Source organism: Podarcis melisellensis (genome assembly GCF_964234715.1).
Source record: "Podarcis melisellensis genome assembly, chromosome: 10".
Taxonomy (NCBI): Eukaryota; Metazoa; Chordata; class Lepidosauria; order Squamata; family Lacertidae; genus Podarcis; species Podarcis melisellensis.
This window is the reverse complement of record NC_138542.1, coordinates 39809168-39824172: the sequence shown is the minus strand read 5'-3', so window position 1 is coordinate 39824172 and position 15005 is coordinate 39809168. Positions and strand designations below refer to the sequence as shown.

At 40.5% G+C, this 15005-nt stretch overlaps 1 protein-coding gene and 1 long non-coding RNA gene across 4 annotated transcripts in view; one reads left to right on the top strand and one right to left on the bottom strand.

Annotated features, from left to right (window-relative positions):
* Positions 1-15005, bottom strand: part of LOC309378490 — a 203943-nt gene that overhangs the window by 123528 nt on the left and 65410 nt on the right. The gene's annotated exons all lie outside the window — the stretch shown is intronic.
* The window catches only part of DCN (decorin), a 31182-nt gene continuing 23091 nt past the window's right edge, over positions 6915-15005 (top strand). Inside the window, exons 1-2 of the mRNA XM_081926602.1 lie at positions 6915-7156; positions 12531-12771. Coding sequence (XP_081782728.1) covers positions 12567-12771 — 205 coding nt within the window. The 5' untranslated portion in view covers positions 6915-7156; positions 12531-12566. The remainder of the gene's footprint in view (positions 7157-12530; positions 12772-15005) is intronic.

The window sequence follows — 15005 nt, the reverse complement described above, 5'->3', positions numbered from 1 at the left end:
TAAAAATATATGGACAAAGGATAATCACATAACTGATTCACACACACACAAAAATTGTAGCCCTAAAATAAATCTGTGTCTACTCTTTTTGTGGTTGGGTTCAACAAGTCTATACATTTGGTAATTTCTGTGGCTTTGTGGTTTGAAAGGTACATACTTTTGGATGTAGGTATGGCAGACATGAAAGTAAAAAGGTAAAGGTAAAGGTACCCCTGCCCGTACGGGCCAGTCTTGACAGACTCTGGGGTTGTGCGCCCATCTCACTTAAGAGGCCAGGGGCCAGCGCTGTCCGGAGACACTTCCGGGTCACGTGGCCAGCGTGACAAAGCTGCATCTGGCAAGCCAGAGCCGCACACGGAAATGCCGTTTACCTTCCCGCTGGTAAGCGGTCCCTATTTATCTACTTGCACCCGGAGGTGCTTTCGAACTGCTAGGTTGGCAGGCGCTGGGACCGAGCAGCGGGAGCGCACCCCGCCGCAGGGATTCGAACCGCCGACCTTTCGATCGGCAAGTCCTAGGCGCTGAGGCTTTAACCCACAGCGCCACCTGCGTCCCAGTCAGACATGAAAGTAATGTGGTGCAAAACAGACAACAGCCCTCTTCAAACACTGAAAATAATGTGTGTAAGAACTGAAAAATAATTTGCTTAACAGACATGCTATGAAGGTCTTTGCTAGAACTGTGTTGCAGGATTACATCAACTGTAATGTTGTTTTTATTTACAGGAAGACAGTGCTAGGAAATCTTGCAAAACTCAAGTCTGGATTTTTTATTTAGATTTATTCCATCCTTGTGGATTTCAAAAAGCCCTTCAGTAGAATCAGTTGGAAGGGTTTCTGGAAATGACTGATCATAGCTGGGTCTCTCCCAATACTTTTCTTGCTTTGATGGTCAAAGCTCAAGGCAGATGGTGGAATGTCCAGTTCTCTGCTGTCAATAATATCTACATGCCATCTCCCCCCTCCCCCATGCTATTCAGGATCTTGCTTCTCTGTTTGTTTATGCCTCCAGAGATTTTGATTTTGATGTTTACCTCAAAACAAATAGAAAATTGTTCAGTCTTCATTATCAACAGTCCGTAGAAAGAGCTTTGAAGAAATGTTTTTTTGCCAATCATTTCACTCTTGATGTCTGTACAGAAAATTGCTTCCAGATCATTTATTTTCAGATCCTTGTAAAACAGCTGACCTTATTGCAAATCTGAGGTAGGTAGATACGAAAGGCAAAGTTTCCATTGAAATAGGGATGGGGAACTTGTGGCCCTCCAGACATCGCTGGACTATAATCGCCACCACCCCTGACTATTAACCATGCTGGCTAGGGTTGGTGAGGGTTGCTGTCCAACAATGTCTGGAGGGTCACAGATTCCCCACCTTCTTGCCTTAAAATATCATGCTCCACAGATGGAACCTGTGGAACCAGTTCACATAATGTACTCCTAGACAGTGATGAGCAAAGCTCACTAGAAACAAAGATCCCTATTGCAAGCAGAAATATAAAGCAAGACGAAATTGTCAGGTTCAGTAAGTCATATACACATCTGCCACACCCAGCAGCTTCTGAATCAAGTCTGGAGGCTAAAGGACCACCTTATGTTAAAACAAAAAGTTAAGGAAAGATTTGTGATGGATATACCTAGCTGACAGACAAGGAACAAAAGAAGTTCAGATCATCTACTCATAGGCCATTGTAGCTCACGTGAGAGTCCCACACTACCAATGGATTCATTTGGAAATTAGATAATGGTGGTCTTGAGCAGTAACAAGAAGCATTCCAGTTGTAAAAGAGTGTAGGATAAAGGAGGGATGGAGAATCTCTGTTGTTGGACTACAACAACAGCTATAATTCCTGGCCATTGATCTTGCTGCCTAGGGCTCATGGGATTTGGAGTCCAAAACAACCAGAGGAAGATTTCATACCAATTTCCCCCTTAGAGCCTTGTCTCATATTCTGTTAAACAAATGCAGCAGCAATTTGGATTTAGTTGCAAACTCCCTACAAGGTGTAAGGTGAATCTAGAATAGGAAACTGTTCCTGCCTCAGAAACAAATACCTGCTATTGAGCTGTTTCATAAAATAGCTATGGAACTGAAGTGTGTGTGTGTGTGTGTGTGTGTGTGTGTGTGTGTGAGAGAGAGAGAGAGAGAGAGAGAGAGAGAGAGAGAGAGAGAGAGAGAGATGAGATGAGATGAGATTTAAGAATCACTGGGCCACATCACTAGGTGTTTCACAGAGTTTGGCATTTCCACTAGGGCTACACAATGAACCCCATCCTTCTCTAAGCAACGGGCTTGGCCTCTACTCCAGTCTTCCTCTATTATCCCAGTCAGCCACCAATATAAACTAACAATAGAGTTTCATTTAAGATTTATAGAGCCAAAATTGATCAGAAGAGAGTTTTCTGAGCATTTTTGCTTTCACTCTCATCCAAACTGAGAATTCCACTTCTCCCCAGAAAACATCTGGAAAATGCTCCCAACCTAATATTGCCACCCAGAAATAACATGAAGACTTTGGGAAGGTGTTTTTTTTGCTCATTCCTAATCTAAAAATGGACAAAGAGGGAACTCAGCAGTTATCCACTACAGATTCCAGAATTATCTCAGTGCCGCCACCAAGAAGGCCTTGAGTCTCATGCCTGATCCCATGTATGGACAGGACAAATAACAAGACCTCTGAGGCCAATCTTAAAAGCAGGTTCCTATGGGAGCAGGGAGTTTATGAGGTTTAGAAGATGTCTGGTGGACAGAACTCCAGTTGGGACACCCCCATCAATGGTTTATCTCTTTCCACACATCAAAACCTGGTATTTATTGTCCGTCAGGTAACATTAAAAAAAAAATCTCTTTGCTCACAACCAGGTGGGAAGAACAGGAGTTAGCAAAATCCATTTTTTGTAGTGGAGGCAGAATTCTTATAGGAGAGAATTCTTACATCAAACAAGCCCACACAAGTCTTAAACTAAACTAATATGTCCCCAAGCTATACGAATCAAAGTTGTGCAAAGCTTTGTCATAAAGCAATAACCCAATTCTGTTTTTCCTTGATGAAATAAAATACATTCTTAGAACAAAGTTAGACCTGAAATACAAGCCAATTCAGTTTAACTATCCTCAGTGCTTTAATTATAAACACAAGTACATTTTGTGGTCTCATTTTTGAGTAAGAGCTTTTCAGATGTAATTTCACAGGAGAAGCTATAAAAAAAGTTTCCAGACAGACTAAACCTTCCCTTTGAGGTCCAAATAATATTTCAGCCAATGTAGAACCTTTCTGCTGTCTCCAGTATTTTTAATGGAAACATTTTGTGCATGTTTTATTGTGTTAACATCAGTAACTTTACTTTCTCAATTTGAAACATTCTTAAGATGCTTCCTGAGGACTTTGAAAGGACTACAGGAGAAAAATGCTACTTGCTTTAGTTAAGACCTAAGAAACAAAATGGAGTGATAACAATTAGTAAAAGCAACAATGCCTCTCTGTCCTCCCAGCTTCTATTTCATATCGCACATGCACCATTATGAGGCATCTCTTCACTTGCTATAGAAATCACAATGGGCCATGGAGGGAGGAGTAGTTTAAGATAACACATTTTTTAAAAAAGATTATCCTCAGTGCTTTTTTTCTTAAAAAATATTTAGGGGTACTCTCATTTTCCTACTCATATTGAAATATTGCCCCTCAATGAGGCCAAACTTAGATTCACAAAATGTTTAGAGGTATGTGTACCCCTGCGTCCCCCCAGAAAAGCATTGATTATCCCCCCACTTCCCCCAAGGAATTCAGAACAGGAGCGAGTGGCGCTGTGGTCTAAACCACTGAGCCTCTGGGGCTTGCTGATTGGAGGGTCGGCGGTTAGAATCCGTGCAATGGAGTGAGCTCCAGTTTCTCTGTCCCAGCTTCTGCCAAACTAGAAGTTCGAAAGCACACTAGTGCAAGTAGATAAATAGGTACTGTTACAGCTGGAAGGTAAATGGTGTTTCTGTGTTCTCTCGCTCTTGTCACGGTGTCCCGTTGCACCAGAAGCGATTTAGTCATGCTGGCCACATGACCCAGAAAGCTGTCTGCAGAGAAACGCCGGCCTGAAACAAGATGAGCGCTGAACCCCACAGTCAAGTTTGACTGGATTTAACCAACTCGGGCCATGTCCATTTGACCATCAAACAAGGGCTCCCACTAACCTTCATCCCTCCACTCTGTGCATTTATTCTTACTCCTACAACCCTGCTCAGACATCTTTCTTCCCCCCCCCCCATCCTGCTTGTAACCCCCTGAAATCAGGCATGATTCTCCAAATAAACACAGTAAAAAATAAAAATAAAATACAAAGGGAGCCCAAGGAACACAAACGCTTAAAGAAAACCCCACAATATAAGGGTTCAAAAACACACACTTTTCAAAAAATATGTTTCCTATAGCTACAAATCATAGTTGTTTTATTCACTGACTATTCAAAAAATTCATGAAAGAGAAGGTAGATCAAACAACAGTAACTAAAGTAAAAAATTATCAGAATTTTTTTTCTTTTTTCTGAAAATTTCCTTTGGCGGGCTTTCTCCAAAAGAGTTGGAAAATTCCAGGAACTCTGACAAATATTCCCAGCTTTGCCACACACATATAGGGTGGTCAGTTTACTGTGGATTCTAATATATTGTTGTGAGTTGGGGGTAGTTGAGTAGGCTGTATGAGTTTCTTCTAACTCCTGGATCCAACAAGGATTCAATAGCTGGAATAGCCAGGCCAGCTTCTTGGTAATGGCTTGCTAAGTATGGGTCATTAAGGTAACAAAGGAAGTGTCTCTGTGCCAGACAGAAAATGGTTGGGGCCCCTTCCTTCAACTGCCTGTTTGTTAGAAGGACAAAAGCCAGAGTTGAGGTGTTTGAGATGCAGAAGCAAGAAGTAGGCTGGGCAGCTGAGAATTAGAGCCATGCCTGATTTCTGCTGGGATCCAAGGCTGTGGCTATGAAATAAGCAAGATTTTATTAGGGTGTTAATGCTATGAACCCCTCCATCATAGGTAACTATCGAATACTTCTTTATTAACCATCACTGACAGTGTTGCTCTACTTACTAGCGGGAAGGCTAGGGAGTCAATGTCCCAGTTCAGGCACACTTAAAGTGTGCCAAGGGCTCAGTGCTCCAAGGGCTGAGCAAAGTAGGAGGTAGGAAGGATATTTGTTCAAACTCCATTCTTTCCTGGGAAAAGGCCCCATTAAATAGAGAATAACTTGCACATATAACATAGAAAGTTCAGTTATTTGTGCAAGAATTTTGCTGGAAGATGTTAAAGAGAACCTAAAGGAAAAGTGACAACTGAGGAGGTTCAGAACTGACCCACTGCCTGACCTCCTGTCAATCAAAAGTCTTGCTTCAAACACCAGACATAGCAAGTGACCTGGATTTGAATACCTGAAATTGCTAAGAAGCCATCGCAATGTCAGTGAACCTAAGAGTGGCTCATCTGAATAGGATTAGTTTCTGCTAGATGGTTGAAATGTATAAGGGCAAAAGCAATCATGTACACCACAATGTCTCATCTGAAAGAATTGCCAACTATTGTTCTCAGTGGGTAGCACAAAGGGACTATCAGCTCCCTGGAATGCCTAAATTGACTCAGCTTTGTTAAAAAGATGGATAAGTAATCCTCATAGCACTTCTAAAATATTACTTTAAGTAGCATGCCTTATTTAAAACAATGCCCTTGATTTGAACCCTATACTGCAATCAAGTCGTGCTAAATGAGAACAAACTTAATGACTTTTAGGTCTCTGGTGTTCAATCAGGAATACAAAGCAAGTAAGATTTAAAAGTCTCTTACGAGTCTAATAACTTATCTCTCTCCTTTAACTGACACTGCATTTGCACCTGGTTGCAGCCTGAGGGGAGGGAGAAAGTTACAAGTTTAAACATGGCAACTCAAACCCACATATTTTAAGCAGAAAAGGTAAGAACAGAAGGAAGCTCCATGTGTTCATTTGGCATTTGTATCCCAGTCTGATGCAAGTTTGTTTAGAAGTAACTCACACTGATTTTAATGGGCCTGACTCCAAGGCATACATGGGATTATAGGCTGCTCTAACCACCAGTTACTCTAGGTGACGTCACTAGGACATATATGTATAACTCCTGTATAGTTTGAGAAGCCACATGGCAACATCTGTACAAAATGTTTCATGTAACTGTTGCGATCCTGGATCACAAAACAAGTAAAAATGTATTATTAAAAATCTATTTGTATTTTTTATTTCTGTTCTGTTCTGCACTTTTAAAATTGTCAGTATGATACATTTCTGTGTCATACAGAAAAGGTTGCAATCTTATACCCATTTACCTGAAAGCAAGCCTCATTTTACACATTGGGGCTTGCATCTGAATAGACATATACTGGATTACACTGTGCGTTAGTATCTTAATAAAGATACAGACTGCAAGTTCCAATCCTACTTGTTTTTTAAAAGTACAAAATTATGGGATTACGTATGCACAGCAAAGGCATGTCTGCTTGCTTACTTTATTCCTATTGTAAACCAAAAGGTACCTGCAGAAATATTTGACTTAAGGCTAACTCATTTATTTTCTCCTGTAAATCTGTGGTTTTGTTTTTTTTTACTAACTTTGAGAGATTACTTTCCTTCCACTTCCTTGGGTTTCATACACTACTGTAAACCAGAAGCCTCTCTCGCTCTCTCTAGACATTTTTCTTCCACGAAAAAAAAAATGATCGCTCAAAGTTAGAAAGCCATCTAACTGAAAATGTGATTTTTAAAGAAAATGACGGAAATAAGAAAAAAATGGCATCAAGCAAAGCATTCTGTGCTGATCTGTAAAAGCACTTAGGATCCTGAACACATGAAAAAGAAATAAGGGGAAAAAGGGGGCTGATAAAGTTTCTGGCTACAATACAGGAGACATATCATTACCATATGATCTACTGTGGGTGTCAGCTTGGATTCTGTTCATTGAGGGAAACCTTACTTTTTTAACTGTGCTATGGAATAGAAGACGCAGGAGGGTTTTCCACCAAGTGACAGACAACTGAGCAGTAATCTACCCCTCCTCCTTTCCACACCTGCACCTTCTTCTGCCTGGCTTGAATATTTCAGTTTAATTGCATCTCAGCTCTGAGGGCGCCTTTTGCAAATCCCTGGATTAAAAGGTATGGCTTTCAATAATTATCCTGAACTCTGCTCCAGTATAGTAAAACTTCAGTAAAAGCTAGGAGAAACAGGGAGCCTGAAAGAAGTGGCTTTAAAAGAGATGTTTAGTACTGTTATATCTGCATTATTTGGGAGCATTCTAGAGAACTGTGGACTTTTCCTAGCATTCTTTTACATTTGGGGCCATTTCTTTGTATTTTTGTAAGGATTGGTATGTTCCGAGTTTTCCAGCTGTGCATTTTCTTGCTCTAATGCAAAGTTTGAAGTATATGATGTTGTAGGAGGAAAATAGAAACTTCATGTTTTGTAGTTTGAAAACCAGAAGGTATTTGTTTTAAGTTAAAGGGGTGGTGGAGGAATGTTTTGCCCAGAGTAGCAGACATCTTTCTAAACACTGCAGAGTGGTATATTGCATATGTAAACAGCGATTGCATATTTAAGACAAGAAGTTTCTTGACTGGAAAAACTAAAGATAAACAAGCAGGCATTCCATACAGTTTTAAAATGGAAATAAACATGCTTTCAAAATCTTGAATGTGCCCCGTAGAATGTTCTTTACCTCATCTGTTCTAAGAAAAGTATTTGCTATGAAAAGAAATGCAGTATATTAGTTGCTGTTGAAGCAGATTAAACAGAGATAGAGCTGTAGTTCTCTTTTTAGAAAAGTCCTTATTCTCTCCATTTTCTAAATCGTGTAGATATCTCTTTATTCTGCAAACTAGTTACGCCAAACATTCAGTCCTAGGACTCTGGATCAACTGATTTATGGATCAGGCTGTGTAAGGTTTAAACTCCTAGAAAGAAATACCACAGCATAATTCAGTATAGAATTAAATCACCCCACCCATCCCCACCTTCAATGTAATATATATGTATCATCTCACAATCCTTCTCCCCATATGGTTTGTTTATTTTGCTATTTGTTTGTATATCTTTTTTCTGGCTATTCTGGGGGTTTTATTTACATGCCTTTTACAACTGTCTGTGAGTTGATCTGATAAAAGAATCACTATAACCTCAAGCCTTATTTGCTGTTCTCAGAAATAACTGATTGAACTAATACATGGCACAATTCTATGCATGCTTACTCAAAAGAAAGTCTCACAAGGTTCAATGGGGCTTTCTCTCTGCAGCTACAGAATAGTTGTGGAAGGAATACTCCAGCAATTACTGAAGGATAAGGCCCATCGTTAGTTGGCAGACACAGAGTTTTTTCATTTATTTTAGGCTGCTATGTTCATCAGATTTATTTAAGTTCCTTTGAAGTTCCTTTGAGATCTTTCAGAATATCATTGTTAATCAGAGGTTTTTAAAAATGCCTTTTACATTATGTGGGTCATCATTTGAATACAGTGACATAAGCAAAGGATGTGCCTCTTTTGTAAACCATCTTTCAACAATGACTTACATGGAATTACCATGACATTCTTCATGTGCCAGTTATGCCCCTAAAGTGAGAATCCTAATGGCCGATAGGATCAATTGATTATTTACCAAAAAATATTACAGGTTTCATAAACGAAACAAAACCATTACAGACTTCATTCTAGACTCTAATTTAAGGCACAGAAATATTTTCAAAAAATCATAACATTTTAGCAATAGGGGAATAAGAGCTCATATAAACCATCCTTTTGCCTGATTAACTGGGAGAAGAAATAAAATACCATTTATGCTATTTTATGTTTCACATTTGGATTTGCTGGAGCATTTGTCCCTTATGATACTCCTCAGGATTAGATTTACTTCCTCTTAATATGTAATTAATCTATTAATCTGGAAACATGCCAAGGTCTTTTAACTTCAAGTAGAGTTAATAGACTTTGAGACCTGTGTGGCAGTGTGGTGCAGTATCATTCTAAAGTGTTGGGTTGAATCAGGGAGGCATGGGTCCACATTTTTGCTCACTAGGTGACTCTGAGCCAGTTAATATCTCTTAGCCTAACCTCCCTCAAAAGGCTATCATGAGAATAAAATATATTGGGGGGTGGGGAGGGTATATATGATATGGAAACCAGAACTCATTTGAGGAAGGTTAAGGTTAAAATAAAACCAAGTTCATTGCTTCATTGTGTTGTGCTTTAATTCACACGCAACTGCATAGAAAAAGAAAAATACCCCTCAAATGACTTTTAGAAGTTCAGTAGTAAAAATTCTGCTCCCATTCTCACTTCAAAGAGATCTACAAACCTGCAACCATCTTACAGAACTTCTGCTACAGTAGCTTTGTTATCCTCATCCTCATAATGGCAAACTGAAAAGATTTTTCCTGTTTTATGCTGGGAGAAAGAGCCTATAGTTAGCTATGATCTGATGGGATGCACAGTGGAATATCATTACTGTTTGTTCTCCATGAAGTTGTAAGAGCCTTCCAATAGAGGCCTTATAATGGTCAAAGGCCTGGAAACAATGCCTTATGAGGAACGGCTAAGGGAGCTGGGCATGTTTAGCCTGGAGAAGAGGAGGTTAAGGGGTGATATGATAGCCATGTTCAAATATATAAAAGGATGTCACATAGAGGAGGGAGAAAGGTTGTTTTCTGCTGCTCCAGAGAAGCGGACACGGAGCAATGGATCCAAACTACAAGAAAGAAGATTCCACCTAAACATTAGGAAGAACTTCCTGACAGCAAGAGCTGTTCGACAGTGGAATTTGTTGCCAAGGAGTGTGGTGGAGTCTCCTTCTTTGGAGGTCTTTAAGGCTTGACAACCATATGTCAGGAGTGCTCTGATGGTGTTTCCTGCTTGGCAGGGGGTTGGACTCGATGGCCCTTGTGGTCTCTTCCAACTCTATGATTCTATGATTCTATAACTTGGGGCATGGTGCCTTACTGGTAGGGTTACCACCTTTGTTCTGGCAAAATACAGGACAGGATGGGGACAAGATTGATGGGTGAAATCCCCGCCCCCAACCTGGTGCTGAAATGACTTCAGCACAATCCATTACATTGCAGCATAACAGGACAACCCCTATGGGATTTGTCACATGCAAACACATACACATGAATATGTAAATATGTCTGTGCTTTGCTACCCGGAGCTTAAATTCATGACCTTTAACACACATACACTACTGTATGCAGGCTGGGGCAAAAAAAATTAAGTAAATGGGGTGGGCATATTCTGATGAGGAGTATGTTAAATTTCTGAGAGAGAAAATATTAGGGGCTGGGAAGCAAGCCTTCTGGGGAGCTACTTCTCCTCCACCCTCCTCTCCCAAATATCATGCAGATAATTATGTTCAGAACTGGGGCTTCTAGGTTACACTGGCCAAACCCACTTGTTTCCAGAGACTCGACCCTCTTGCTCCCTGAGAAACAAGGCCTGGCACTCCCAGGCTGCAGCTCTGTGGAAGACTGCCTCAACCCACCCTGAAGCTGAAGGAAGGAAGGAATTGGAAGCAGCAACATGAAAGCCTTGCCCCATTGTTTGCTCATCCTTGGGGGTGGGATGAGAGAGGGAGCGATGAGAAAAAAGGAAAGGAAAGAAGCAAGAGGCGGTTTCTCCAACCAAGCCAGCAACGCCTTCCCTATAGGAATGGAGGCAGTCATTTGGAGAGGGTCCCTAACTTGGCCAAGAAAGAGCAAGAACAAGAGAGCAGGGATGTAAAATTGTGCATTAAAACATGGGGCAATCCTGTATTATACAGGATGAGTTGCAACCCTCCTTACCGGGCTGATTTTCTATATTGGCAATGCAGGCTGGGGGCTGTTTCCCTGCAGCAGGGTTTTATGGTGTAAGCAATAATTATAAACAGCGAGCAAGTAGATGACATGGTTTCTTCCCATACCAATGCCACTCTGGCAGTGCTAGTGTGGGAAATAACTGTGTCATCAGTTCATCCTGTGTGGTTTCTTTTGACAGATGTTACTGGTATAGGATGGGATTCAGATATGAGGAAACGGCATTTGAGGCACAATGGTATGAGTGGTCATCGTAACATGAATTAGCCCTAAGGGTGCCGACAATAAGCAGCATACATCTGTGAGGCTATGGTGTTGAGTTTAAAAATGTGCTACCAGTGGCGTAGCGTGGGTTGTCAGCACCTGGGGCAAAGGAAGTAATTTGCGCCCCCTAACCCGTGAGAGAGAGTGAGTGAGCCAGGTAGGGGCAGAGAGGTGTGAGTGTGAGCGCCCCCCCAGATGTTGCGCCTGGTGCGGCCGCCCCCCCTGCACCCCCCACGCTACGCCACTGTGTGCTACAGAAAAACAAAACTTGTGGGTAAAAAAAAATATTGCACATAATTACGAAACAGCAGAGATAGCTCAATCCTTTCTGTTATTGCATCTGAGTCAAGAAACAACAGCAAAGGGGCCTCCAGGGCTTGCCATGCCTCTTCCTGTACCACCCCCCTTGTGATACCTGAAACTTCAGGTAAAGGCCATCCAGCTGAATGTCAAAATTAGATGTAAGGTGCCTGGCTGTCATTTTTTTTATCAGTTTAAAGGGCACCTGTAGTACTATGGCAGATGGTTTAAAATTCGGCTATATTTTGATATACAGACAAGAAAGCCAAAAATAACAAACTTGAAGTTGAACCTTTTCCCTTAAAATGCTTTACAGGATTTACTTTATGCAACTAAAGGTTCCTTTCACATGATATTGCTAGCCTGGCAAGTTTTGGGCTTCAAAAAAAAAAAATCAACTACAGAATATTATCCCTCCCTTCCCAATACTATCATAAGTTTCACAGCCTCAGGCTAACCGTGACAATGGGAAAAACCCAATTCAGTCCATTTGCTATCTTGACTAAGAACTGGCAAATAATTCTTACCTTAAGTTTTGTGCAGAATCCTAACACAACTGTTTGTTACTAATAAATACAAGTCAAATCAAACTATCCAGACAGTTGTGCACAGAACTGACTCTGTGTTCCTCTGTGAATCTCTGTTTTATGAATACTTATTGGTTTTCTACATAAATTATATGAGTAATGCTTTATCGGGACGCGGGTGGCGCTGTGGGTTAAACCACAGGGCCTAGGACTTGCCGATCAGAAGGTTAGCGGTTCGAATTCCTGCGACGGGGTGAGCTCACATTGCTCAGTCCCTGCTCCTGCCAACCTAGCAGTTCAAAAGCACGTCAAAGTGCAAGTAGATAAATAGGTACTGCACTGGCGGGAAGGTAACCGGCTGCTCTGGTTCGCCAGAAGCGGCTTAGTCATGCTGGCCACATGACCCAGAAGCTGTATGCCGGCTCCACAACCCCAGAGTCGGCCACGACTGGACCTAATGGTCAGGGGTCCCTTTACCTTTATCGTCGCATTTACACAACTCCACCAAAAGCTGTTTCGATTATAATTATGTGAAAGATATGTGTATGAACACAATGCCACCAATTTAAAAATCTTTGCTTCTTCTTTTTTGACTTCTAGATTCACAGCTGCCACCTTGAATAGATGAACTAAACCATGAAGGTAGCCGTTTTCTTTCTTCTACTCCTGCCACTTTGCTTGGCTAAGCCATTCCACCAAAAAGGCTTGTTTGATTTTATGCTTGAAGATGAAGCAGGTTCTGGAACTACAGATACTCCAGATACTTATCCTCCACTGCAAGGCCCAGTATGTCCATTCCGCTGCCAGTGCCATCTTCGAGTTGTGCAGTGCTCTGATTTAGGTGAGCAAAATGAAATGTTGCTTCATAAAATGTCTGTTTATGCTGCCTCACAATGACAACTTAAGCTATTTTTGGGTATCAGCACCAACATAGTTACTGAGTTCTCCTGTCACACTATAATTTTGTCATTGTTGTGATAGTATCTGTATGATAGTCTTGTCGAAAACAACAAGGAAAATAAGGAGAGAGTGAGTTGAGCTGAGAATAGGTCAGCTGAAAAACAGGGTCTTTGTGGTGGTAGACCATGAAAGAAATAGTGGTAGTCATTTGCTTTCCGTCCATTTTACGCTGACTTTCATTCAAGACCACAGGCATTTTTCTCTTTAAGGAAATGCCAGTTTGTCAATGTTCTCTCATAATAAACCCGGAAGCTGTACGCCAGCACCCTCGACCAGTAAAACAAGATGAGCGCCACAACCCCAGAGTTGTCCGCGACTGGACCTAATGGTCAGGGGTCCTTTACCTTTTTTTAAATACGGTTGGGTGACACAGACCTATATTACAAATCCAGATAAATCTAAATTCTGAGTACCAAAATTTGCTACTCATAATTTCTTGAGGAAATTATGATTCGCTCTATTTCCTAATCAATAGGTTACACAGGCCACATAAAACTGGTTGTTACGAGTTGTAACTTGGAAATATGAGCATGTGGACTCTAACATTTTCAAACATTGGCTTTAATTTGGAACTAACAGTAATGCTTTTAATTATTCTAGTTTGCTTAAAATATAACTATTTTAGTCTTCATTGACAAATACAAACATACATGTTTGTGTACTGGATGCTTTCTAGACATGAAAAGGAAGCAAAGCAATGGGCAAAGGTCAAACATCTAGGCGACGAAGTAGATCCCAAGTAAAGGAAACAAAACCCCATAAAACTTAGAAATTATGGGAAAAGTTAAGGATCAAAAGAGCAAAAGTTGTTTAGTTTTTTTTAAGTTTCTATGATGACTGTTTTTCCTTTTGAGTTGACAATTTTATTTCTCTGTCTGGGGTTTTGGTGAATTTTTTCTAGGAAGTTAATTATCTTTTCACTTCCTTATGTGAAAATGAATGTCTCTACAATCATATAGTCAACCTGTATCTTCTAAATAAGCGACATTGTGCCTGAACTAGAGCTTTGGGTATGCTTTGAATTTTCAGTTGGGCCTGTTAAAAATTCAGCGCAGTTTTAAGTACTGTAAGTGGAGATGTCAATGACATTGTCATAAATAATGGAGGGGATGTTTATTGCAGCAATGAACAGCTACCATTTATTTATATGAGAGAAACACAATTCTGAGACAATTACTGGAACAGGACAGATATCTGTTTTGATCAGTTGTCTTCTAAATTGAAACCAGAACTCAAAAGGAGTCAATGAACACCAAACTTATTCCATCTGCTTAGTCCTTCACATTCTTCTGAAGAGGTCTGCTGACGGCCTTGATACTATGAAGCTACTGGATGTTGTTGGGTTTTTTTGGAAGAGATATATTTATGATGCTTTTTGTAATATTTGGCTGGTTGGGAGAGGCAAACACCAAAGCTCCTGCCTACATATGATTCCCAGAGTTACACAGAACCCAATATATTGTTAGCCTTCAATAAAGGGGCAAACAAGATATTACTTTAATAGTGTGATTGCCAACTATGCTTGGTTGTTGTTGTTATTTAAATATTAAGCTAAGGTATGTGATTTTCATTAGGATTACAGCTGAGGAGGGAAGTGTAAAACTGCCCTCCCCTAATTTCCATGACCCTTATGAAAAATCACCCCACTTTCACAACTATCAATTTAAAAAATATGGTTGCTAATTATGCTATTAAAGTAATGTCTGCTTAGGCTCCAATTCTGTGCTCCAGTTAGAAACTGCTTCTATTATGACACACATATACCCATAACCATTCAACAACCACTTCCCCTCAGCTGGAGGAGAGGTCACCTTCTCAAAGCTGAGATCTCCCAAATATTAGCTCCCATTTAGAAAAACATTCACCATCCATCCTGTGCCATTAGAAATCTGTTTAGCAAAAGAGATGACTGGCTAATCACAATTTGAATCATACAGTTCTCAAAAAATTGACAAATATTGTCATTCCTAGCTTTCAGTAGGCCAGTAAAATCAAAATTTAATTTCCTTGATTTACAGGTAAAGAATATCCATTACTACGGACTGATTGTGTATGTCCGAAACAAGTTTAATGAAACAAACATTTCTGACATTGTTCATAAATCTCAAAACCAAC